The 24,195-nt window shown below is 58.3% G+C and overlaps 1 protein-coding gene across 18 annotated transcripts in view; it reads left to right on the top strand.

The window, feature by feature from the left end:
- Positions 1–22,920, top strand: part of TCF3 (transcription factor 3) — a 74,416-nt gene extending 51,496 nt beyond the window's left edge. For 3 of the 18 annotated variants that reach the window (XM_086477578.1, XM_086477581.1, XM_086477577.1), the window contains 14 exons: positions 3,071–3,200; positions 4,858–4,907; positions 9,626–9,728; positions 10,026–10,165; positions 10,350–10,476; positions 11,348–11,409; positions 12,171–12,249; positions 13,229–13,302; positions 13,802–14,005; positions 15,308–15,431; positions 15,914–16,079; positions 17,097–17,335; positions 21,232–21,376; positions 22,270–22,307. In XM_086477578.1, the coding sequence (XP_086333704.1) occupies positions 3,071–3,200; positions 4,858–4,907; positions 9,626–9,728; positions 10,026–10,165; positions 10,350–10,476; positions 11,348–11,409; positions 12,171–12,249; positions 13,229–13,302; positions 13,802–14,005; positions 15,308–15,431; positions 15,914–16,079; positions 17,097–17,335; positions 21,232–21,374 (1,641 nt within the window). In that variant the 3' untranslated portion in view covers positions 21,375–21,376; positions 22,270–22,307. Of the gene's footprint in view, positions 1–3,070; positions 3,201–4,857; positions 4,908–9,625; positions 9,729–10,025; positions 10,166–10,349; positions 10,477–11,347; positions 11,410–12,170; positions 12,250–13,228; positions 13,303–13,801; positions 14,006–15,307; positions 15,432–15,913; positions 16,080–17,096; positions 17,336–20,435; positions 20,663–21,231; positions 21,377–22,269 lie in introns of those variants that run through there. The other 15 variants (XM_086477592.1, XM_086477591.1, XM_086477587.1 and 12 more) reach the window with 15 other exon arrangements.
- Positions 22,921–24,195: the final 1,275 nt, after the last annotated feature.

Below are 24,195 nucleotides of genomic sequence, written 5' to 3'. Positions count from 1 at the left end.
AGGTCCTGGAAAGCCTCTGCTCTGCTCAGAAACGTCTGTTGAGTGTCAGGGGTTCACACGGGTGTGTGCTGCTGGCTCGGAAGAGCTGTCAGAGTTTAGAAAACGGGGTTGTAGCAGCTTCTCAGTTCTTCTCAAAACCTCTTCAGACTTACTTATTTTATTATTGTTAATCCTGTTTTCTAGCTGATTTGTATTTAATCAGATATGACCTGGCCAACACTGCCCTCAGAGGGAGTTTCAGTGAGTCGGATCCAAGCTACACCTTTCCTCGTGAGAGGGTGGCTGCGGGCAGAGCAGTGCTCCCGGAGGCACCTTCTTCCTCCGGCTGCCTGCCGTGGGGCTCTCACTTGGCCTCCACCGTGCCTGGTGCTGCGTGCTCTCCCTCCCAGACCGGCATCCCCCTGTACCCCAGCCAGCATCCCCGTGGCCCTGCCACTCGCCAGTTAAGGGGAAGGAGAATCTGGAGAGAGGGTTTCTGTGCTGTTGTGGCATCGTTTTAGTGGATATCAGGTGGTTTTATGGTGGTTCTGTCGATGTAGGACCTGCAGCAGCTGCTTATCTCCACCATCAGGGAGGGACAAGGCATGGAAGAGCTGCCTCTTGCAGCAACATCCCTGCCCTGTTGGGTCACCCCATGTGAACCTCGGTGGGAGGACCAGGGCTGTGCCATGGGGAAAAAGTTGCTTCCTGTGGGGAATACCACAGGCGTAAATCAGAGCCCAGGAACGCAGTCGACCAGCCCTGAGATACTCTAGCCTGCTGCTACCAGCATCCAGAAATAGTTTTTCGGGAAGGAGCGAGCACCTCCGCTTTGATGTGTTGCTGCAACTGCCCCGTCAGTGCCCGAGCATGGCCCCGGGGAAACGGTCCCACCATTTTATTCAAGGGAGCAGCTTTTGGCCAGGCAGCTTTTTATTTTATACATGTACACACACACATATTACATGTTTTAATTTTACACAAATTTGTCATAATTTCCTCTTCTCTGAACTGAGGATGTTTCCTTTGCTGAAACAGCTGTGCTGGCTGTCTGTGCCAGAGTGGATTTAATTTACCACTGAAGCTGCTAAAATAAAAATGGGATAGATGCCAAGCCTTGCTTTTTAATGTTATGGTTTTGCTGGGGTTTCATGGAGGAGGGGGAGATATAAGGTAACAGAAACGGGGTGGGCAAATGGTGCCGCGGGCTGGGAGAGGCCCTGGCGCGGGCGCGCGGGTCCGGATCGGGTGGCAGAGCGGGAGACGGAGCCCGTTTGATGTGGAGGGGAGACAAAACCCCTCTTGTGCGGGGCAGTGGGAGGCGAGCGGGGCCGTCTGCACGCTCGCTGTGGCCCCCAGAACAGTTGTTGCTTCTGGCTCCAGTTTTTGGGGAGGCTGGGGGGGGTTGACCTGGGGTTTTTTTCCTTTTTGAAAAGTGCTGGAAAATTGTCTGGTGGCAGATGCCCTGGGTGGGGAGCACATAGAGCTCTGGCTCCCCCCTCGTTTAACCCTTAACCACCTCCGGAGGCATCCCCAGGGAGAGTGAAGGGGAAGAAAATCTTTTTTCTTTAGGAAATTGCCTTAAAATCTCAGTGCCTCTCGGGAGGTACCCGCTGGAGGAGCCAGGCAGCAGCAACCCAGCCCTCCGGGATCTCCTCCAGGGTGCTGTGCCGCTTGCTTTTCTTGGCCGTGCTGCTCCGTGGCGCGTAGCGGTTTCAGTGCAAAGGTAATATGACCGGTGGAACAGATTGCAGGAATTTCACCAGCTGTGAATACACGAGCTCTTCTTTCCTTCCCCGACCCCTTTCTGGAGGAGACGGAGTTTTAAAGCAGTGGGTTTTTCTTTCTAGTTTCTCAAAAGCCTGAAATCCTCCTTTATTTCAATGTGTTGCCCTCGGAAGGTGGGTCAAAGCTAAGCTTTTGTTACTTAAAGGCCCTTTGCCAGCCCTCTTAAATTCCACATAAATACATTTAACTTTCTCCCGAGGTGAAAGGGACAATGCCAGCGGGCGTGCTCCTGGAGCAAAGGCTCCATCCCGGGAGCCAGCAAGCACCCTGGGCTCCGGCTCCTGCCAGCTCCACGCTGCTTCCCAGAGTGCCCAAGGTCAGCTGGGATAAACACGAGGGAGGAGTTTTCCTCTTTTTAGAAAGAGGGATTTGACTTTTCCCTGATAAAATGCGAGAGAAAACCACCCCCAGCAGAGGTGTTGCAGCTCCGCTGCGTCGTCCACGATGGGTCCAGCTGCGCGGTTCTGGGGATGGGAGAGAAACCGTCGGTGCCGGCGCCCTGGGCTGAGTTTTCCAGCCAGGGGAGACTGAGAGGCACAGTCAGATGGGCCACTGGCCACGTAACTCTCCTGTCTCTTGCGGTCAGTTTAGGCACAGTCGAGAGATGTGACAGCCTGGGGGCTCCTGGTTTTGCCGATGGGCGAGCGCTGTATCTGTCCTCTGCCCTGGCCAGGTCCCCAGCGGCGTCGCAGGGGCGAGGGGCACCATGAGGCCGCTCGGTAGGATGTGCCTTTCGGGCATGGATGGCCACGCTGTGCCCATCAGGTGTGTCCCCTGCGGGCACCAAAGCACTGATCACATCAGAAACCGTAATCCCTGGCCGTAAAACCTCAGAGGTGGTGAGGGAGGAGTTTTGTCCCAAACAAGTCCGTGAGGCAGGTGGGGAGCACTGCGGAACGAGCCCCTCAGCCTGACGGTCGCCTCCTCTTTGCCCTCAGCAGGGTGGGCCGATAAAACGGTCAGCAGGGTCTCATCCTGCCCTCGTGGGCAGCGAGGTGAGGTGGGACCACAGTGCTCCCTGCGATGGCACCTGCTAGTTTGCGTCTCTGGTTTGTAGGGAGGTTCCCTGCTGGGGTCCAGCGAGAAAACACTCCCTTTTCTTATTGCACTATATTCCCCCACTGCTATCCCTGTATTTACATACTTGGTTTTCCTTCTGGCCCCTTGGCTTGTCTTTTTTTTTTTCCTTCCCTCAGCTGAATTTGCGTGGAGGTGGCTCAAGGCAGCTCTGTTCTCTCCCAGCGAGCGCGGTGCTTTCCCAGTGTAATAACGTGGAAGGGCTTTCCTGTCTCCTTGTTTACAGACTGGTTTCCTGCCCAGCGAAATGGGAATCGCGAGTCCGAGCACGCTTTCCCCCACCGGGGTGAAAGGGGGGTCTCAGTATTTTTCTTACCCCAACAATCCTCGCAGGAGAGGTGCTGAGAGCAACATAGGTGAGTCGCTTCGTGTCACCCTTGGGTGCCGCCGCTCCGGTTTGTCCCGCAGCTTGGTCAGGCAGCCGCAGGGGCTGTCACCGGTGTCGGGTCGGCCTTCGGGAATGAAAGTGTTGATGTCGCCGTGTGTGCACTTAGGTGTGAATTTGGCATTTGCTTTTTTTAGGGGGGGAAAAATATGTATAGAGATATATCTAGAATTTTTTTTAAAAAGGTGTTTGGGCTCAGAGTCATGTAGAATTTCCTTCTTTCTGGAAAAAGTCAGCTTAGGAGAAAGCAGCAGATGGCTTGAGGTTCTTCTAAAAATGCCTCCAGCCACGCTGCACATCAGTAGTTGTTCCTGGAAGACCTTGGGCCACCTTTGAGGCTGTTTTTATGGCCGATGGCTCTCCTTGGAGCCCCTGTCCTGCTGCAAGCGAACAGGGCTGCCAGGAACAAGTTGTTAAGAAGTGGCGTGAGGTCTGGGTGCTCTGCTGGGACGCGGGAGCTCTGCCCTGGGACACAGGCGGTGCTTGCTCCAGGACCTCTCCCTGCCTACCTACCTTCGAAGTTCCAGAGCAGGAGTTGCCCACGCCTGGAGCTGCCTGGGAATAAGCCATTTTGTGTTTAATGAAGGCTGAGGTTAGGGTGTGAATTTTAACTTTTGAGTGAAGACAAGCCCCAGTTCTCCAGAACTTGCGTTTCTTGTCATAGTTCCCCCCCCCCCGCACCCTCCAAAGTCACTTTCTTGCTGCTATTTTGGGCTTTCCCCAACAAACGAAACCAGAAGCGACCTGGCGTTACATGTATTTTTTTCCAGCGCTTTTCAGAAAAAGGCATCCACTTTGATATTGCCACTTTGAAACGTTGCTGGTTTATGTTGTCAGCCTGGAAAATGATTCTTTTGCATCAGGTCATTCTGCGTGATGAATTTCTCCTCCTGAGCTACGACCTGGCAGAGTCCATGGCTTGGCCCCGGCTTGGGCTTTCCTGAATTATGATCTAAAAAAATAAAATTAACCCCCCCCCTAAATTTTTAATCGGTGCTTCCCCTTGAGCCACTTCTCAGGATGTTTCCCCCACCACCTCCCTGAACAATTTCTCTCCCTTCCCACAGGACACTCTGTCCTCCCCCCTTGGAGCTGGACTAGGAGAAATGGGGAGGGACTGGCCCAGGGCAAGTGCTGTCCCTGCCTTCCTGCAGCAGTGAAGCTTTCCCAAGTGTGTTACTGTATCAGGAGCAAATGAAAATACAGCCCTATCCCTGCGTTTGTTCTCTTTCTGCATCCTCTCTCCGCAAACCCACTTCAAGTTAAATTGTTTCAAAAAAAAACAACCTCAATGAGGGATTATTTATGGGCTCAGTCTCTTCCAAAGAGCAAGCACAGCCCTTCTCTGCGCAGTGAGCACCTTTTTTTTTGGGGGGGGGGGGAGAGATTGCCCTGTGCACTCTTGTTTATGGGTGAAACCCACCCTCAAAGGGTGCAGATGAGATGAGGAGAAGTTCATCTTTAGATATTTTCACTACTGATGCTTCCCTGGCCAGGGGCATTTGGGATCTGAGCCCTGTTTGTACCTGCATCTTCCATCCGTGGAAACTTTCAGCTGTAGCTTGTTGTTTTCCCTCCCGCTTAACCCCCTTCAAAAATGACATCCTCTCTTCTTTTCTTTAAACCAGATGGACAGCCCAAAAAGGTTCGGAAGGTGCCTCCTGGACTCCCCTCCTCGGTAAGTGGCAGGAGCATTTTCCCCGCAGGAATCCCCTCCCTGTTCCTCCATCCTCTGGATCCTCCATTTGCCACGAGAGCTCCCGGCCCGACGGGTCCAGCCCCCCCCTGAACAGTGAGAGCTTGGATTTTAGGAGGACGGGGAAGGGTTTTCCCAGCTACATTTCCCTATGTGGGAGAAACGGGGAAGCGCGGTGAGGCCGCGGAGCCGGGGCAGTAGCTGGAGAGAAGCAGCAGCGCTCCCCGTTGCAGAGCAGCCGGCGGCGACACCTCTCCCTCCGCCCGGAGCCCGGACCCGCCGCCTCCTGCCCTCGCTGGCTCTCGTCTGTTTGACGTTATGTCGCGAGTGCCCGAGTGAAATGTAATATTCGGTGTGATCAGATTTCAGTCCAGAAGGGAAACCAAACCAGTTGTAACGCGGGCAGGCAGCTGGGGCTGCTCCAGGTGTGTGCGCTGCCTGGGCTGTTTTATAAGAAAGCCGAGCAGCCTGTAGGAATATGTTAGCCATGCTCCTGCGGCTGTTACGGGGGAATAAACTGAACAATGTCTTTGTGGCTTGAAGTAATGGGATCTCCAGGAAAGCTAATTGGAGCAGGCTGGAGGGTTCCTGCAGGAATATGGGAGCTGTCTGGCTGCGCGGCGGCCGGGGCTGCATTCCTTGCTGGAGCGTTTGCGTGCTTGCAGGGGGACGGGCAGGCTCTGTCCCGCAGGCGAGCTGCAGCTCAGCCTGGGCTGCGCTGGAGACGTGCCCTTGCTCGAGCGTGTCGTACCGCTCGCTGCCAAAGCTGATGTGATGTGAAGCGGCGCGCCCGCTCCCCCGTTCCCCCGGGAACGCCCGTGTGCGTCCACCCGTGGGAGACGCCTCCTTGCTGCGGCGTTCCCTCGCTGCTACCGCGACGCTTGGTCTGTAACGGCCGCCACGGGCTCTGCTGCTGGAAACGGGCCCTGTGATGCCAACGTTGGGAGGACGGAGGGAGGGGAAGGCACCGATGGCTTGCTGGACTGGGCTCGCCGACCGGAGGGTGGTGGAGGGTCCATGCGGACCGACATGATGCAGAAACCAGCTCCCGTCAGCAGTTGCTCCAAGAGTCTGTGGTTTAACAGGGATTCTGCTCGAAGCAGAATCCATAGCGCTGCGTCGAGTTTCTGTGTGAAATTCGGAGCTTTTAAACCCCAGTCACCATGTGAGGAAAACATCGCTCCCAACAAATGGCCCTTTATTGGCCTCAGATTTCAAAGGTGATGGGGCTTGCTGCCCCCCGTGATGGCAGTGCCCTAAAGGGCCCCGATTCCCACAGGAAGAGCCCCTCAGTGTTTGCCAAAACTCAGCCCCTTCCCTGTGTCTGAGACGACACCTGCACACGCTGGCTGTCGCCTCGACTGCCCCTTGACCGCAAAGCTCCAGGTTTTGGTGTACAGGCCGGTGCTGCCTCTTTCCGCTGCCTTCTCTTTACTGTGACCTCTGGCTTCTTAGTTTGTTTTTGAACTTCCACACCTGGGGAGAGAAATCCGCACCGAGGCGGCGAGAAAAGTGTGGAGCAAAAGGAGTCGCCGGCCTCAAAGGCAGCGGATCAAAGGCTCTTTCTTGTCTGACTCGCCTGCACAGGAGCCTGTCCCGTGTTATCGCTGGACTCTGTGCAAAATAAATAGGTTAATCAGCATCTTATTAAAATGAAGTGCTTTAATCTGTAATTCCCTAGCTGCTTTGAAAACTCGGAGAGGTCAGTGGCTGGAATAGTTGAGGGGGGCTGAAAGGGGAGTGATTCTGCCAAAGGGCACCGAGAGGCACTGGCGGTGTGAGGTGGTTAAAGAGGGATGTGAAAGGCGATGTCGGGCAGGGACCAGGCAGTGGATGCAACCCGCGGCCCTTTGGGGTTAGTTCTTGTGACTGGGCTGGGGCAGCAGCTTGTACTGGGGCAGTGGCTCGTACTGGGGCTGCCCCTGGTGCACGGAGATCCTTTGAGCCTCCCTGTGACTGGAAAGCAGGGTTAGTGACTGGAAAGCAGGGTAAGTGACTGGAAAGCAGGGTTAGTGCTATTAGTGCTCGCGACCACGCTCTTCCGCGGACTGGCATGTCCAGGCAGAGGATCCGAGCCCCCCGAGCCCCCCGCCGCGCGTCGGCTGGCTGTGCCGGAGGAAGCTGGGGAGGCATTTTGTGCAAGTCGGTTCCTGCAGGATTTTGTTGCCGCAGCGAGCGTGGCTGCTGGGAGCTGTTTCAGCCTGTGAATTCGCAGTCTGGTCACCGCTCTGTTTAGCTTTCGTCTGCCTCCAGTCCCACCCCAGTTCATGCATTTAAGCAAGAAAAACAGGGAGGGGGAGGGAAAAAACCCAACCCAACACCACAAAGCCTTGTGAATCCCAGCGCTGGGGCTTTTCAAGCGGCTCTCTCGCCGCGCTGGCAATTTTAACCGGAGGAAATGACCTCACCTGGAGGTCCCCGAGGCCGCCGCCGGCGCGAGGGCTGGGGCCGCGGGTTGGGGAGCAGAGCCCTGGCGCTGATTTACCGCTTCCTGCGGCGCTTGGCCGATGGCCGCCGGCTCGGCCGGCTCCCCCGCACGCGGCGGGGCTCGGCTGCTCCTCGCTTGGCCGATGCGAGGAAGAGCCAAGTTGGCTCTGAGCAGGGAAACGAAAGGTTTGGAGGGGCCAGGACCACTCCTGGGGTGAAACTTGGGGCCCCCCCCGGGATCCACCGGGAGGTGGCAGGGGGGGTCGGCGAGGGCAGAGCGGGGCGGATGCGTAGCAAGGCGAACTCCCCGCTGCTTTGCAACCCCGGTCCGCTCATCCCTGCGATTTTCTCCTCCGTCGTTTCGCTCTGGGTTTATTAAATGGATGTTGCAGCTCGCCGCGGCCCCCCCGCGCCGGCTCCGCTGCCGCACAGCTGCCTCGCACGCTGGCCAGGTGCCAGCCCCTGGCAGATGGCGCGGGGCTATTAGACGTGCTTCATTCGATTCCCTGTCCCGGCTCCCGCTATTTAATCAAATTATAGGAAAAGTCAATTTACTGGATTCTTGTTCTTTGCAGCCTTCTCCATTCCCCCGCTCTCGCCGGCCGCACGCGCTGCTCACGCGCGGCTCCCCGCGCCCGCTTCACCCCGACGCCGTCCCGCGACGCCGCACAAAGGCGAAGGGCCGTGAATTTTCTTTTTTTGAGCGAGGGCTGAAGGGCAGCTGCCAGCGTCTGTCAGGGTTTTTTTTTTTTCCCTTCCCCCTCTCTTTATTTTCTTTTTCTTTTTTTTTTTTTTTCTTTTTTCCCCCTTTATTTTACAAGTTCCCCACTCTCAGTCTGGAGCACCGATGCCCACAAGTTGCTTTCGGCTCCCCGTTGCCCCACAGGGTCCGGTTGGCTGCTGCCCAAGAGCCGATCAGCAGCGAGGGGCCAGGGCTGCCCCCAGGGCTCTAAAACCCCCAGCTTGGAGGGAAGCTGCTCCGAAAAACAGGAACCTGGGCTGCCAGGGGAAAATGAAGCAATATATTGAAGTGCAATCACTGGTGCTTTTTTAATTTTTATTTTTTAACAAAAAGACACCTATTTTCTATTACCCCCACGCCAAAAAAGAAGAAATTCTTGGTGTTCTGGTCAGTTACAGAAATAAAGAACAATTTTGCCCCTTGTTGCGGGGTGAGGACAAGGGGTCGGAGGGAGCTGGCTGGGTGTGGAGAAAGAGAAACTCAGGGCAGGTTTCCTTTCCAGAGAGAGCTGTGTCTTCCAGGCAGAGCTGGCTGAGCGTGCCTGGCCAGCCCCTGCCCCCGCCTCTGCTTTCGTGTGTATTTAAAAAAAAATTGTTAGTGGTTTCAGAATGAATCAATGGGGATGAAAATAAGCTGTAACAAAAGTTCTCACGTAATTTTGAGTGGCATTTCGGTTTCTTTGCGTGTTGGATTTCTGCGCTAAAAAAATAGAATCGTGTTTTTGCGCTGGCACAAGGTGATTTTCGGTAAGGGCTTTCTAGGATGAGTTTGGTTAATTTAGAAGGGAAAAAAAAAAAAAAAAGCCTTTTCTTTTGCTTAATATGCTGTTAAATAACGTAGCTGAACGGTGCTGCAGAAACCTGGCCAAAAGCTGGCTGAGATCCGTCCCCTCTCGTGTGACATCCCTTTTCGAGGGACTGCTCAGCCCACAGCTTCCCTCGTGCCTCAGTTTCCCCTCGAGCAGGCCGGGCCGATTTCCACGCAGGGTTTGAGCAGAGGCCGCGCTCGGGAGCGGCTGCCGCTGTCACGGTGCTGCAGCCTGGCCTGTGGCAGGGTTGGCGCAGGGCTGAGCCCCTCCTGAAGCCTCCTCGGTCCCCGTCGCCACCACCCAGCCCGCACCCTTGGGTGCGGGGTGAGCGCACTGAAATGATGGTTCTTGTGGTTACCCATAAAAAGCTGTAACCGCAGAAAAAGGAACTAGAGCGGAGAGTTGAAACTTCTGCCGGACGCCGGTGTCTTCTGCCCGAGGGGGCTGGGGGGATCCGTGCTGTTACGGGATGGCGAAGGGGACGTGTCTCGTGGTGGCCCCTTCCCCTGTGCCGCTCCCCGGTGGAGCTGTGCCGTTCGGTACCGCTGCCGTGACTTCATCTGAGCTGCTTCGGTTCCCCCCAAGCCTGGCTGTGGGACTGACTCTGTCCTCTGCTGGGTCGAATAAAAGCGAAGCTGTGTGGGCTGGAGCGAGCCGTGGGGGGAGGATGTGGGGCCATGGGGTGGCCAAGCGCTTCTCTTCAACCCCTTTCCTGCCCTGCAGGTGTATCCATCCAACTCAGGTGATGACTACAGCAGGGATCCAGCTGGATATACTCCCTCGAAACCTCCCAGCACTGTGTATCCCGGAGCCTTTTACATGGCAGGTGAGTTACTAACAACCTCGGTGTCCTGCAGGCCGGCTAGAGCAGGGGCTGCCTGGCCTGCTACGGACCGTGGGAGGAATTGCAGAGCGCAGGAGACAGAGGGAGCTCGGGGCAGGAGTGTATGAGACTCGGAGGGGCCCCGAAAAGGCTCCAGTTTGCTCAGCAGATGATGCTCAGTGTAGGCAGGACGTGGTGGGGACAGATGCAGCCCCTCAGCCCAGGCTCACTTGCCCCCCGCGTGGGCTGTGGGCCGCATGCCAGCGTCTCTGCCCCACTCAGCTCCGCTTTTCCTTTCAGACGGGCTCCATAACTCGCCAGACCTGTGGAGTTCGCCGGGTGCCATGAGCCAGTCGAGTTACGGTGCCATGCTGGGCAGCTCCTCCTCCCCGCTCCCGCAGTCCAGCGGCTTCAACAGTTTACATCAGCACGAACGCATGGTAACGCGTCCCCCGCGGGCGGGCAGGGGGGCTCCACTCGGCCAGCCGGTGGCGGCGTGTCACCTCGTCCCCTGGCTGTTGGCTCGGGGTGGCTGCCGACAGGGGGGACCTGGGTCCTGGCCCGGACGCCGATGCCCATCAGCCTTTCGAGGGCGCTTCTCACCCCTCTCCCCCTCTCTGCCAGAACTACCAGCTTCATTCAGGAGAGGTTAACGGTGGACTCCCCTCCGTGTCTGGCTTTTCCTCTGCCTCCACGCCGTACGGTGTCTCCAGTCACACGCCCCCCATCAGCGGGACGGACAGCATGATGGGTACGTACAGGCCCTGGGCACGTGGTGGTCCCCAGCATGCCCCCCCCCCCTTGCTCCACTGCCATGCAGAGGCTTAACTGGAAAATCAGTCTTGTGCAAACCTCTGGCTGCCATATCTGCCTGACGTACTCAGATGCTTTTCATCCCTTGTGTTTCACCCGTGTGTGGCGTTAGTGCGTGAGGAAGAGGCGCAGCAAGATTATTGCTGCTGGATGCCTGGGCAGGCCTTAGCTTGGTGGTTTACACCTCGCTTGGTGGATATGGGAGGAGAGCAGGATCTGTGACATTATCTCTTGGAGGTGCCGTGGCTTAAATGAGTTGCGGGAAGGATTTGCACCTGCGTTGCGGGAAGGCGGGGGTATGTGTGAAGCTGTTCATCTAAATCCGGAATAGGAATGTTTGTGCTGCATTTGGATACCACGTTAAACCCCCGAGTGCTTTAATCTCTAACCCTGCTGAACCTGTTACAAAACCTGTTACTGAAATGAACTCGTGTTCCCCAGGAAATGAGGATCCTGACCTTGATTCATAGAAAACCCCTTGTTTAGAGGAAGGGAAGCAAGTTCGGCATTGTAGGGGCTTAAGATGTCCCATGAAAATGGGCCATGTTGCAGCAGAGACATTTGATGGCTGTTGATGGCATGACACCTTCGACCCAGCGTCTTATAAAGATGTTCCTGCAACCCCACGAAAGCTGCTGGGGTGTGTGTGCCCTCGTCTGGGCTGCTCCGAGCTGGGCACCCACTGAATTTTCGAGCAAAACAGTAGGAGCGAGAGATTTCAATCTCAGAGCGGGTGACCCCAGAGAAGGTCTTGTATGGGTGCCTTGTCCTGCTGGTGCCCTGGCAGTGATGTCTGTGTCCTCTTTCAGCAGGTAACAGAGGAACCACAGCTGGGAGCTCAGGAGACGCGCTCGGGAAGGCACTAGCTTCAGTAAGAGTTTCTGCAAATCCTTACGTAGTCCCTGCCCTGTTGCAGCGTCGGACCTCCCCTCTATAACAGGGACCCTCTAGGCAGCAGGGAAGATGGCCACATTGAGAAGTTTGGGTGAATGCACCCCAAAACCACAGCAGCCTCTGAGAGAAGGGTTTTCCTCCCCCTCTGTGCTGTCATCCTGAGTCCTGGCGCTGTGCAAAAGCATGGGGAAACTGAGGCAGTGGACATTATGGTGGTCCTGCAGACCCAAGCCCATGAGCTGGCTCTGCAGCCACCCAGCCTGGTACTGGTCTGGCAAGACGACCCTACCCAGCCCTCATAGCAGGACTTGCAGGTTCCAGTACTCCTGGCCCTACGTGCGCTGGTTCAAACTGGAGGGCAGTGGTCCCACTGGGCTACCAGAGCTTGGGGTTGCCTCTGTCTCGTTCAGTGCAGGGACCTTTGCTTCTGCATGGTGGCAGAGACGTGCCAGCACTGTACCCTGCAATAATTTCTTGGGGCTCTCGCTCCCCTCCCAGGTGGGACCTGAAGAAGGGAGGCTGTAGCTGCAGGGGTGGTGGCAGTGGTGACAGAGAGAGACCCCGGCGTTAACGGGGGAGCTGTGGGGGCACTAGCAGGGCTGGGAGCTGGGGTGGGTATGGGGGAGGGAGGTGCCGTCGGGTGGTCCTCACTGCATTGGCTTGGTGGTGCTGCTGGGGAGGGGGAGAGCCGTCACAGGGGTGGGTGCTGCTGACCATGCCCTGCTTCTCTCGCTCCAGATTTATTCCCCTGATCACTCTAGCAATAACTTCTCATCAAACCCCTCTACACCAGTCGGCTCCCCTCAGGGCCTTGCAGGTATGTGAAAAACATTGCTCTTTGTGTAAAGGGGGCTGTCGGGTTTGCTTTCAGGAGGTCCAAGGCCCTGTGCTTCCCAGATCGGCCCCCAACCCCCATTAAAGACACTTTTGGTAATCTCACCCAATCCCATTTATGTTTAAAAGCAGGAGAGTGAAGAGGAAGGATGAGCCAAGTTGGATAAATTTTAAATGCCTCCTGTGAAGTTGCCTGTCTGTCTGCTGTAATCAGATGTAGCTTTTCCCCCATTTGGAGCCGAGCAGTGCCTGGGTGCGGCGAACACCGCGTGCGTGAGGGTGATGGCTCTGCCTGCGCCTGCCTGTGCCCCTGCACAGGAGTTTTGGCAGGCGGCTCTGCCAGGGGTGTGAGCCTGGCCCACATGGAAACATCACCATGTGCTTGAGTTAAAGCATTGCTGCCACCCCCTGGGACTCTCTCCTGCCATCCAGACAGACCCTGTCCCTGAGCATCCCGTCTTGGAAAGGCTGGGAGGGTTTGTCCCTGGTTTTGTTTCCTGTGGGAGAAGCACAGTGGGAACTGGGAAGCAGCCAACTAGCTAAAAACCATTTTCATCACCCGATGAAAGCCCTTTGCTGGCGGGAGAGGTCTCGTTTCTGCCCAGCAGAGCTGGCACCGAGGCTTCTTGGTGCCTGGGGTGCAGAGCAGCGCACACCCACCAGCCTGCTGCTCCCCCGGGGCCGGAGCGAGCGCAGCGGGTGTGCTGGCTGTCCGCTCGCTGAGACAAGAGGAATTGGAAAACCTCTGGAGAACTGAAGGCCTTGAGCTCAGTCTCCTGCTGAGGCAGAGCAGAGGCGAGCCCGTAGGGCCATGCGGTGCCGTGGTGGCCCACGCGGTGTTGTGGTGGCCCACGCGGTGTTGTGGTGGCCCGGGCGGTGCTGTGCACGGCATGGTGGCCCAGCTTCCAGCCCCATCTAGCGGCGGCCGTGCCCGGTCCCAAGCTCTCCCCGTTTGTTCGCAGGCACATCCCAGTGGTCGCGAGCGAGCGGACAGGGTGCCTTATCTCCCAGCTACGAAGGGAGCCTCCACACTTTAGTAAGTGTCACCGAAAGATCTGCCTTCTCCTTGTCTCTTCCATCCCTTGTGCTCCTGGCGGTAAGAGCCTTTTGGGTAAAGTCCTCTTCCCTGAACGTCGGCTCTGAAGGAAGATGGTTCATCCATAGATGGGTGTTTGGTTGGGAGCAGCTGAGCAGAGCTGGGCACTGCCTCCCTGAGCCCAGAGCCTCGCTGGCAGAGGGGCAGCCTTGCACCCTCCCCTTATTTACCACCCGCGCACATCCCCGTGGGTCTGGCCCAGCCAAACCGATTTCTGGCTGGTTTCTGCCTCCCTTTCCTGAGCAGCTCTGCTTGGGTGACCCCTTGTGCCTTTAGGGGACAGCACTGACTGGGCAGGGGGGGTTACTCCTCCGCATACCTGCCTTGAGGTAGCCGAGTACACGGTTGCCACCAGTCATTCCGCAGTGCAGAGAGCTGCGGCGGGCTGCTGGCTTTACAGGCATTCACACAGTCCTGTTTCTCTGTCCTGTCCTTCCAGCAAAACAAAATGGAAGACAGGTTGGACGAAGCCATCCACGTGCTGAGGAATCACGCCGTGGGCCAGACAGCCACCATGCCCAGCAACCACGGGGACATGCATGGGCTCCTGGGCTCAGCGCCGGCCCACAGCGCCGCCGTGGGCAGCCTGGGCCAGGCCTTCCCTGCCTCGGTCATGTCCTTGGGGAACAGGCACCCGAGTCTGGTAAGTGTGGAAGCATCGTGGCAGCTTGCGGGGACGTGCTGGGGACCCACGTCACAGGGTCCCCGGGCATCCAGAGGGACATTGTCTTTGGTGTGAGACTAGCTCGGTCTGGTCCAGCTTGGGTCAACTGGTGGCAGGTTTGAACAGGTGACGTGCACAGAACTGCAGTGGCTCGCGGTGTTCGTGCAGGGGGTTGAATCCATGCTCGGCACAGTGGTGGCTCTGGGGCACACTCCCCACATGAAGGTCACTCGTGCCCCTTCTCAGGGCAGGCAGAGGTGGTGAAAGCTCTTCTTTCCCTGCAACATGGATGGAAATGCCTCAAAACAGCTTCAAGTTGTCCCCAGGGGATGCAGGGAGGAGAGGGATCCAGTGCAGGGCAGAACCGCGGGTGTAGAGAGCCAGGTATCGCCAGGACTTCCCTGCCCCAAACTGTTCGGGCAGGTACCACGTTCTCCTGTGCACGTGGGGAGTGCTGATGTGCGATGGCTCATTCAGGCTCCAGGGAGCATGACAGGTCCCGGGTGCCCTGAGCACGTGGATGCTGGGGTCCCGTGCTGGGTCATGAGGGTTTCCCCTTGTCCAGAGGCCGCTGACCACAGGAGCACACTTTTGGCTGAGCTGGTTGCCTGCTCCAGCAAACAGTAACACGTCTCCAGTCTCTCTAGACGGCCAGATGTGTTTCCCTTCCAGCTCCCCAGACTCTGCTACTAAACAATGAATCGTGTGTGTGTGTCCCCTCTGTTGCAAACTGCTGCCAGCTGCGGAAATGAGTGTTTGCAGTAGGGCTGGCTCTGTCCTGCCAGTCCCTGGCCGGTGTAGTGCAGCCTCCAGGCCCTTTGGAGTGAAATTCACGCTGCTGGGATGTCCCTTGCTCTGGTGGCACTGGGAGGGTGGTAGAAACATCGGTGCTTGATGGAGACAGGACACGTGGAGCCCAGGCAGGGTGTCCTCTCTGGTGTGCCAGCCTTGCATCCAGGCAGAGAGAGGCTTTTCCGTGGCGGGGGGAGACAGCAGTGATGGGGGCTTTCTGCTTGGTCCGGCTGATGTGCAGGGCCTGGAGCTGCATTCTGCAGTGCCCCTGCCACGCTCCCCAGTGGAGAGCTGGTGCTGGAGGAGGTGGGCTCTTCCCTCCTGCCTGCCCACGCCAACGGGTGGTGGCAATGTGCGAGGAGGGCACGTAGCTGCGCCTCAGCCTCATCCGTGGAGCCCCGCGGCTGTGCTTGGGGTGACTGTGCCCCTGCCCACTGGCTGTGACGCTCCCCCCCCTCCTCAAGGCTTGCTCTGCTTGTTCTGCTGTAGGTGGGAGGAGGTCACCCCGAAGACGGGTTGTCCAGCAACCCCAGCATGCTCCACAACCATGTCACACTTCCGTCACAGCCCAGCTCACTCCCTGACCTCAACAGGCAGCAAGACACGTACAGCGGTAAGGCAGCTCTGCACGCGTGCATGCTTGAGGCTCACCGCCACGGGGGTGATTCGGGTCACCCCTGGGGTCCAGCCCTGTGCAGCAGCAGCCGGGGGGGAGATGGGTGCTCTTGCAAGGCCAGTGCTCGCTCGCAGCATCTGCAGGGCAGTTTCTACCTTGAGCCTTTTCCAGAGGTTTGACCTACATGTTCCTATCCCTCCTGCCAGCTGTGGGTGCACAGAGACCCCGGGCCCTGGTCTGCCAGGGGAGGTTGGGCTCTGATCCTGGAGGGCCCTGGGAGGCAGGGGGAGAACAGGGAGTGGTGGCCGGGCAGAGCCACCACACCCTCCGGCTCCTCTTGCTTTGGACCGGCAATGCAGGATGAGCCCGGGATGCCGCACACTGGCGATGCAGCGCAGCAGGAGCAGGGCCTGGGGACCCCCCAGCCCTGCGTGTGGGTCAGGCCCCTCCAACCTCCATGTGTGGCTCTGTTTCCTCAGCAGGCTTGTCAGGGGGGCTGGGGCGAAGCAGCGTCTCCTCGGGAACCAGCGAAATAAAGAGGGAAGAGAAGGAGGACGAAGAGAACACGTCGGTGGCAGATAACTCAGAAGAGGAGAAGAAGGAGCTGAAACCCTCCCGGAACAGAACAAGGTGCTCTTTGAACAGGTCTCTCCCTTCACTTACTCTGTTACCAGGCTGGGGACGTTTGGGGTGGGCTACGGCCGCAGTGACCCAACAGGCGCTGGGCTCAGCCCGGTGAGGCCGGGGGTCATCCTGCGGCACAGACCCACCAAGCCCCTGCCCACCGCAGGAGCCTTGTGTGTCCTCGCACAGAGGCGGCACAGCCTGGGCTCCTGCGGCTTCCCCGCAGCCAGCCCTGCTGGAGAAGGGTCCCTGCCACCCTCCCCTGCTGGCTCCCACCCCCGTGGCCAGAGGGCTTCCTCGTGCTCATAAAGCCGAGAGCTCACGCCTTGTCCACACGAGCTGCGCTTTGCTTGTGGCCATGTGTGGAAAGGACCGAGCGCTCAGCTCCCCTTGGCCAGGGGCGGGGAAGGTTTTGACCTCCTCCCTGCTTTGGGCCGTCTCCGCTGTCTGCTTCGGGCTCCTGTATCCTCTGTCACATCCAGCCAGACATGTGGCAGCGGATCAGGTAGAGTCCTTTCAGCCTGCTGGCTTGTCTGCAACCTCACCGTCAGCTCAGAGACCTCGCCAGGGTGATGCTGCCCGGAGGGGCAGCGCCAGCCCCGCTCCTGCCAGACTGCAGCCACCTCCTGCCCTGGAGGCAGAGGGCTGCATCCTCCCAAAATGCAAGCTTGGGACACCAGTGTTGGCCCCCACGCCTTCTCTGGGCCACCCTGCAACCTCCCAGCAACAAGCTCAGGCCTTAATCGCATTGTTGTGGTTTCTTTCTTTGTTGTTTAAAAACCAATCCAATCAAACAAAGGCAGAAGAAGAGCCTTAATTGCTTCTCTCCAAAGTCACTGTGTGTCCCTGTGTCTGAGCGCGGGGCACCGGCCCGGCACGGCCCGGCGGGGCACACGGGGCACAGCGCCCCGGCTCACGGGGCCACGTGCGGGGCTTGGCGTCTCGGTGCCTCGACGTGTGTTTCTTTTCTGTGAGTTGACCAGTGCTGAGAGTGCACGCGAGGAATGTCCCTGTCTCGTTCTTATTTTAAACCATTAGTCAAGATGAGGATGAGGAGGACGATCTTCTTCCCCCAGAGCAAAAAGCCGAGAGAGAGAGAGAAAGGAGGGTCGCCAATAATGCCCGTGAGCGCCTGCGGGTCCGTGACATCAACGAGGCCTTTAAAGAGCTCGGACGCATGTGCCAACTCCACCTAAACAGCGAAAAACCGCAGACCAAACTGCTAATCCTACACCAGGCCGTATCAGTCATACTGAACCTGGAGCAACAAGTTAGAGGTCAGTGAGGGTCCCGGAGTGGTGATATTTTACGTATCTGATCGGCACGGGGCTGTCTGTCTGTCTGTCTCCTGTGACATGTGCTGTGGTGCCTCGCACTGTCTCTCTCCCCTGTGGTCTTGGGTTCCCAAGGCTGTCGATGTCTTTTTTTTGGTCTTTTTTTTGGTCTTTTTTTTTTTTCCCCCCGTTTTTTTTGCATCCCTGCTGTTCTCTTTTGTTCCCCACTGTCACTGCATGTGCTGCATGCCGGTCCCCGAGGGGGCACCTGCGCCGTCCTCGCTTTCCCGCAGCCAGGTGTTTTGCTCAGCTGCTTGCCCAGCAAAATGAAAAATAAAAGGAAAAAAACCCAAACCAAACCCAAAAGAACAGCGAATCTCCCAGAGGCGGCCCAGATCTGACATCTCTCCAAGGGCTGCTCCGAGCACACAGCCCGTCTCTGCCCGCGGCCGCAGCAGCAGCGAGCGATGCCCCGTCCTCCCTGTGGGCCCAGCGCAGGGCTCTGCCCTCCCTGTCCCCACCCCTGCGCCCCGGACACCCGGCAAAACCCCTGGGGATCGCCGGAGCCAGGCGAGGGGCAGCGGGACGGAGACGCTGAGCCCAGGGCTGAGCAGCCCTTGCTGCCTGTACCAACTGGTTTCCGACGCAAGCCGGGAGCGCTGCGCACCCCCAGCAGCGCCTGGAGCTGCAGGTGGGCACCCGCAGGCTCTGCCCCTCGCCGGGGCACACTCGCTCCCTTCCCACGCGTGTGTGTGCCCGTCTCAGCAGCCCGTGCTGGCCCCGGGTGGGAGGGGAAGCAGAGGGCTCAGCTTCCCGCTCCGGAGGGCTTGGCTGCCTTGTTCCCGCGTTCTGCAGTGCATGCTCCCGCTCCCCGGCCCCGCTGCCAGGGGGCCGCGGCAGGTTAACCCCCTTTCTCTCTGCAGAGGCTGTTGTAACACGCATCGGTGGTTTGTGCCTGGCTGTGCTCCTCTCTGCTGGCCTCTGCTGTTGCATTGATGTTGGAGTCCTTTGTGCCTCTCTTCAGTTTGTAATTTTTTGCCTTTCATAACATGTATATTTTTTCCTGTCTCTTTTTTAATTTCCCCTTCCTTTTTTATTTTTTTATTTCGAGGTTTGGTTTTGGTTTTGGTTTTTGGTTTTTTTTTTTTTAGTTCTGTTCTTTCCGATCTCCTACAGACAGTCCCCAGCCGTGACCTCTCGGTGGTCCCACTCTCTACCTTGTACTTGCTGCTCGCGGATGGAGGCAGGAGCCGAGGGGCGGCGGGGGGCAGGGGCTAGACAGAGTTGGCACCGTGTTCACTTTGGTCTCCCACGCTTGTCCCTTTTTAAACCCTTCTTGGGCGCAGCCGGGGAAGCGAGCCGAGCCCCGCGTGCTGCCGTCAGCAGGCAGCCGGGATGCCCTTCTCTGGCGGGTTTGGCCTTCGGGCTGCTCTGTAGGAGAGAAGCCGACCCCCCTGTCCCCTCCTGCAGGGCTGCCCTGGGAGTGGGGCCAGGGGGTCCCCGCATGCCCAGCCGGGGCTGCCGGGATCCTCCTGCTGCCGTCAGCAGCTCCCGGGGCAGGAAGGGAAAGGAGAAGGCTGGGGGGGGGGTGGCGGGGTCTAGGCAGGCAGGGCAGCGCCCGCTTTGAGCGGGGCACAAGGCAGCCAGGGCACCGCAAGGCCTGACAACCCGGAGGACCCCCCCATGGCCGCCCAAACCGCCGGCAGCGCTTGCCGGTGGCGGGGAGATGGCTCCATCCAGCCTGGCTGCGGCATGCCAGGCGCTGCCAGAGCCGTGTCCCTGCTGGGGGCAGCCACCAGGCAGGAACGGCGGCTCCCAGCATGGGTTCGGAGGAACGAGCTGGGTTCCTGCCGGGGGTGGGCTCGGGTGCCAGGGCGGCTGGTGGCTCCGCTCCCCGCGGCCATCCTGAGCGTGCTGGAGCGGAGGTGGCAGTGCCGGCTGGAGCGCCGAGGCAGCGAGGAGGGGACACAGGCAGGGACAAGGCAGCGAGGAGAGGGTGCAGGCAGGGACAAGGGGCAAGTCTCTGTCCCACACAAGCAAACGCTTGCCTGGGGAGCCCTTGCTCCCCCTCCACGTGGTGAGGCATGGTCTGGAGGCTCTCCAGACCCCCCAAAACACCCAGGAAGGCTCTGACTCTGCGGCCCCGCTTCGGTGAAGGCTTATCCCCACATGGCTCCGCTGGAGCCAAAGGCCACAGTCTGTCCCAGTGCCAGGTCTCAGCCAAGGACCCTCCTCAGATAGGTGGCTTTCCTGCAAGAATTTTTGCTCTGGGGGAGAAGGTCGTCTGTACAGTAAATTGGGGGCTTGGAGGGGACGGGCTGCGAGTGAGGCCACGGTGTAAGATGCTGCCAGCACGACTCTGCCTTCCCCCCGTCCCTGCCTGTTTTGGGCACCCCTGGGAGGATGCTGCCAGTGGTGGAGGCTCTCCCAAAGCTCCTGACCGTGCCTGGAAAAGAAAATCACCCCCTTCCAGAGTGATTTTGGCTGTGTTGAAAGACCTGGATTCAGTGTCTGCGTCTGAGACTGACCCTCAGCAGCAGCCGGGGCACTTGGCTCCTGCCACTGGTGCTGCCCCCCACCCGGAAGAGGGTGCTGGGCCAGGCTGCCTCGCGCTGCTGCCCGAAACACCTTCACTGGGAGGATTTTGCTACAGATGGGATTTTTGAAGGAAATCTTACAAAGAGGGATTTGCTTTCTGCCAAAAAGTCTTTCCTTGGGGGACGAACCCAATGTTTTTGGCTGAGAGCCCCCCCTCAAACTTCTAGTTTTCAGCCAAAAAACCAACAGGAAGGCAAAATTTTGCAGAGGGGAGAAGGTGTTGGTGGCGATACTGTATCCACTGCCCACCCTCGCCCCTGGCAGCACCCTGCAGCCCCGCGGGAGCCCGGCCCCGTGCTGGCAGCACCTTCACGTGGCTCGCAGAGGCGACACGCAGCCCGAATACCCCGGCCGCTCCAAGAAGTGCCCGAGACGAATTGGCTTTGCAAAGTGAGGCTGTTTGAGCCGTTTCCAGTGGACACCAGAAGCACTACCAGCACGGCAACGTATAGCCCCCCCCTTGGTACCACCCCCCTGACTAATCCCTGTGGTGCTATGAACCCAGCAGTACAGACGAGGCCTTGTCACTGGAGGACAAAGATCTGAGGGACCGGGAGAGGAGAATGGCCAATAACGCCAGGGAAAGGGTGCGTGTGCGGGACATTAACGAGGCCTTTAAAGAACTGGGACGCATGTGTCAGATGCACTTAAAAACGGACAAAGCACAGACCAAACTGATCATCCTACAGCAAGCGGTGCAGGTCATTCTGGGCCTGGAGCAGCAAGTACGAGGTATGGTACCAGCTGGCAGGTGCATTTCGGGGCCTTTCTCTTCCCCCACGTCTCTGCGTGCGCGTGCCTCTCTGTTGTGACTCCTGCTTTCGGCGCCAGGTTGTGCGTTCGCGTCGCCAGTGGCACCCGGGCGTGCACCGCGCGGCAGGCTGAGCTTTCCAAAGCCTGGGCCCGGGGTGGATTCGAGGCCGCTCTGCCCGTCTCCTCTCCACGCTTAATGGGAATTTGGCACCTGGATCCCATTAAGCAGCTTTGGAAAACTCAGTCCTCGACTCCCAGAGCTGGCCGAGGCACTTGGGGCTCTCTGTAAGCAAGCACGTGTTGAACTGGCATGGTGTTTCAGCCGGGCATGGGGTTTTGCTCTAGCAGGGGTCCAGCCAAGTCACTGCAGCCACTGCAAGGAGCCGCAGGCAAAGAGCAGCTTGCACTGAGGTCGTTTCCTCGCATGGTCCCCGTGTGTCTGTCCTGAGACTCTGTCCTCGCTCTCTCTTTCGGATGCTGCTTCCGTCCGCGATGCTGTTGCCCCAACTGAGGTTGCTTCCCTCCCTCCCTTGCTGTTTTTGGCATAGAGCGCAATCTGAACCCTAAAGCAGCCTGCTTGAAGCGTCGGGAAGAGGAGAAAGTGTCCGGAGTAGTAGGAGATCCCCAGATGACACTTTCAGCTTCACATCCTGGTCTAGGAGATGGTCACAACCCTGTTGGACACATGTAAAGGTATCGTCCCCCCGCCCTGCGATCCCAGCACCTCACTGCGGGTCCAACCCGCCGCTGACGCGCGCTGCTCCGCTTTGGCTGCTCAGCCCCGCTCCTTCAGCACCAGCCAACGTCCTTCTTGATTTACCTTGAGTGAATGACTCGCACGTGCATGTCGTTTGCTCGTCCGTGGACACCCAAAGCCTCGCAGGAGAGGTGCAGCCCCAGAGCCGGGTCGGGGCGTTTCGGTGCTCTCACCACCCTGAGCAAGCTCCGCTCTGCTCTGCACCTCCAAGCCCTGCTCCAGTTGGCTACTGGAAACCAGCAGCTCCTTTGCCTGGTGGCCCTATGGGAGGGAATGATCCCAGAAATGCCAAGAAAGACACAAAAGGTGAAATTCCCTGAGCGAGACCGTGGCAGGCGCAGCCTCTGCTGGGCTGTCCCCGTTTTTAAGGGAACCCCGTGCTTGGCCAGGAGTAGCTCAGCCTGTTTGGCCCGAGCGGCGCAGGGGTGTCGGTGGGGGGTCGAGCGGGTCCCGGAGCGGTGGGGCAGCCGCTGGCCCCGTCGGCGAGGCTGCCCCGCGCGGGGCTGCAGTGCCTCAGCCCATAGCGCCCACACGCCCCGCCGCGCACGGAGGGGCCGTGGTGCCCCCACATCGTGGTCCCCCAACGTCCCCTGCGCCCGTGGGTGCCTGGGGCTGCCCTGAAAAAAAACCCCAAACAGGCAAAGCCGGGGTCTGGGCAGAAGAGTGAGCTGGTACCGCAGCTCCGCTGCAGCCACGTCGAGCCCTCGGGGCTGACTTCTGCAGAGGTGGGGCTGCGGCAGCGGGGCTTGCAGCCCCCCCCCCTTGCAAGGAGCGGAGGTTTGTTCTCTGCGTTTGTCTCACTTGAGGCTTTTGGGTTTTTTATCCGTAGATCTTTTTGTTCCTCTGGATGCAGAGATCTGTAGGAAGAAAACCCTCGGTGTGACCTACAACCTTCTCGAACCATAAACTTTAGTACTGCTAATACTGACACACGTGGACGGATCCTGGCATGACGTAAGGGGCGGAAAAAAACACTTTGTCAAAAACAAAATGAAAACAAAAAAATTGCCTTAAGTATAAAGTGCAGAACAGTCAATACATATCACTCAGTTAGGAGGGGGTGGCGTGTTCTCTTGGCTTGTTCACAAGCAGCCAGCAGCAAAATTGTGCCTAAGCTTGATATTTCTTTTTTAAAAAAAAAGAACATTAGTTATGAGATTTTTTATGTAGAACAAATAGCAATGCCTTTTGGTTTTTTTAGCTTCTTTTGCATATGTTTTGTAAGCAACGAAAAGAATTTTTTTTTGTATAAAAAAAATGTCTTGTACCCCATGCTTTTCTGCTGCTGTTTCTATAGTTAACGTTGCATCTTTAGGATCAACCAGAATATTAAAATTGTATTAAGAGAGACTGGATATAAAGAGAGGAATTCTCAGATTCGGCTCTGAAAGCCACTAAAAGCGAATGTAGCCACAGCGAGGAGATGTTCTTCCTTGCCTGGCTTGTACCTTCCATTATAAAAAACAAACAAACAAACAAACTCATGTGCTGAATTCACCATCTCTTTGCTTTGGCCACTTCTGATTTGGGAGAAGGAAGTTAAACAGCAAAGCACGTTGCAGCAGTATCCCTCAGCGGTGCTCCCGCTCCTCCCGGGAGGCGACCGAGGTCCATCGAGGGTCTCTGCAAGATTTGCTTGACTCCTGGAAGATCCCGGAGGCTGCGGTCCCGCCTGGGAGAGGAGGTGCCCCACGGCTGTCCCGGAGCGTCGTGACGGGGAGGACAAGCTGCCGGGAGAGAGCAGGCCTTGGGGGGTGGAAGAGAACCGAGGGACAAGGGTGCTTCCAAGGTAAGCAAAGGAGCGACATGGATGCAAGAGGAAAGCCCGGGGTGGAGGAAAGCGCCTCTGGCCCACGCGTCTGAGCAAACGCCGCTGTGGGGAGGCGCTTCCCGGGGCAGCGCTGAACAAAGAGGAACTGAACAAAGCCGGAGGCCTGGGAAGAGGCAGAGGATGGAGCAAAGGCACCAGCGGGACCCAGTGCCCGGCGACCTCGCAGCAGAAGGGCCTGCAGCAGCTGGTGGCGGGCAGCGGAGCCCAAAGCGGCGGGAAGGGGCGCAGCTGCCCAGCGTGTGCCCTCGCTCCAGCCGTCGCCGGCAGCAGGATCCCCCTCTCCCGCACCGGAGCCGCCACCATTGGAAGTGCAAAACCCTGCTGGCCTGGGGAGAGGGGTGGTTTCACCCCCTGCCTTCACCCGCTGTCGTATCCCCAGAGCATCCTTGGAGGGCAACGCAGCTCGGCGGGCTGCCCGGCTTCGTGGGGCTGCGGCGTGGCCGCTGTCACCTGCCCGTGGGCTCCTCTCTCCGCGCTGGAAAGGAGGGGAGCAGCGAGCGCCCGTCCTGCGCAAGACGCTCCAGCGGCCAAGCTGGGCCAACGATCCCTTTGCTCCGAGGGCTTCCCAGTGTCACTCCAGACCGCTCCGGTGTGCTCAGCGGGAGGAAGACCCCCGGCAGCCCCACCACATGGCAGGGTGCCCCAGAGGTGCCGGAGCAAACGAAGAGGTGCTCGGCGGTGCTGAGCTGCAGCAGCCGTTCCGGAGTTGGCAATGGAAAAGCATCCACCGGGAATTTATTGTTGTTTCTTCCCTCTCCTTTCCCTTCTGAAACATTTTGTGCCTGGTTCTTCCCAGCTCTGCGGGCGGACGGGGTCAGCTCCCCGGGGGGATGTTAAGTCCCATCTCAGCAGGGTCTGTAACGCTCTCGGACTGGGGCCGGCTGCTGCTCCGTCCTGCCTGACAGAGCCCCATCAGGCAGGATA

The sequence above is a fragment of the Leptosomus discolor genome, chromosome 24, assembly GCF_034619465.1.
Source record: "Leptosomus discolor isolate bLepDis1 chromosome 24, bLepDis1.hap2, whole genome shotgun sequence".
Lineage (NCBI taxonomy): Eukaryota > Metazoa > Chordata > Aves > Leptosomiformes > Leptosomidae > Leptosomus > Leptosomus discolor.
Note: the sequence above shows the minus strand (reverse complement) of the source record. Positions and strands in the feature narration are given on the sequence as shown.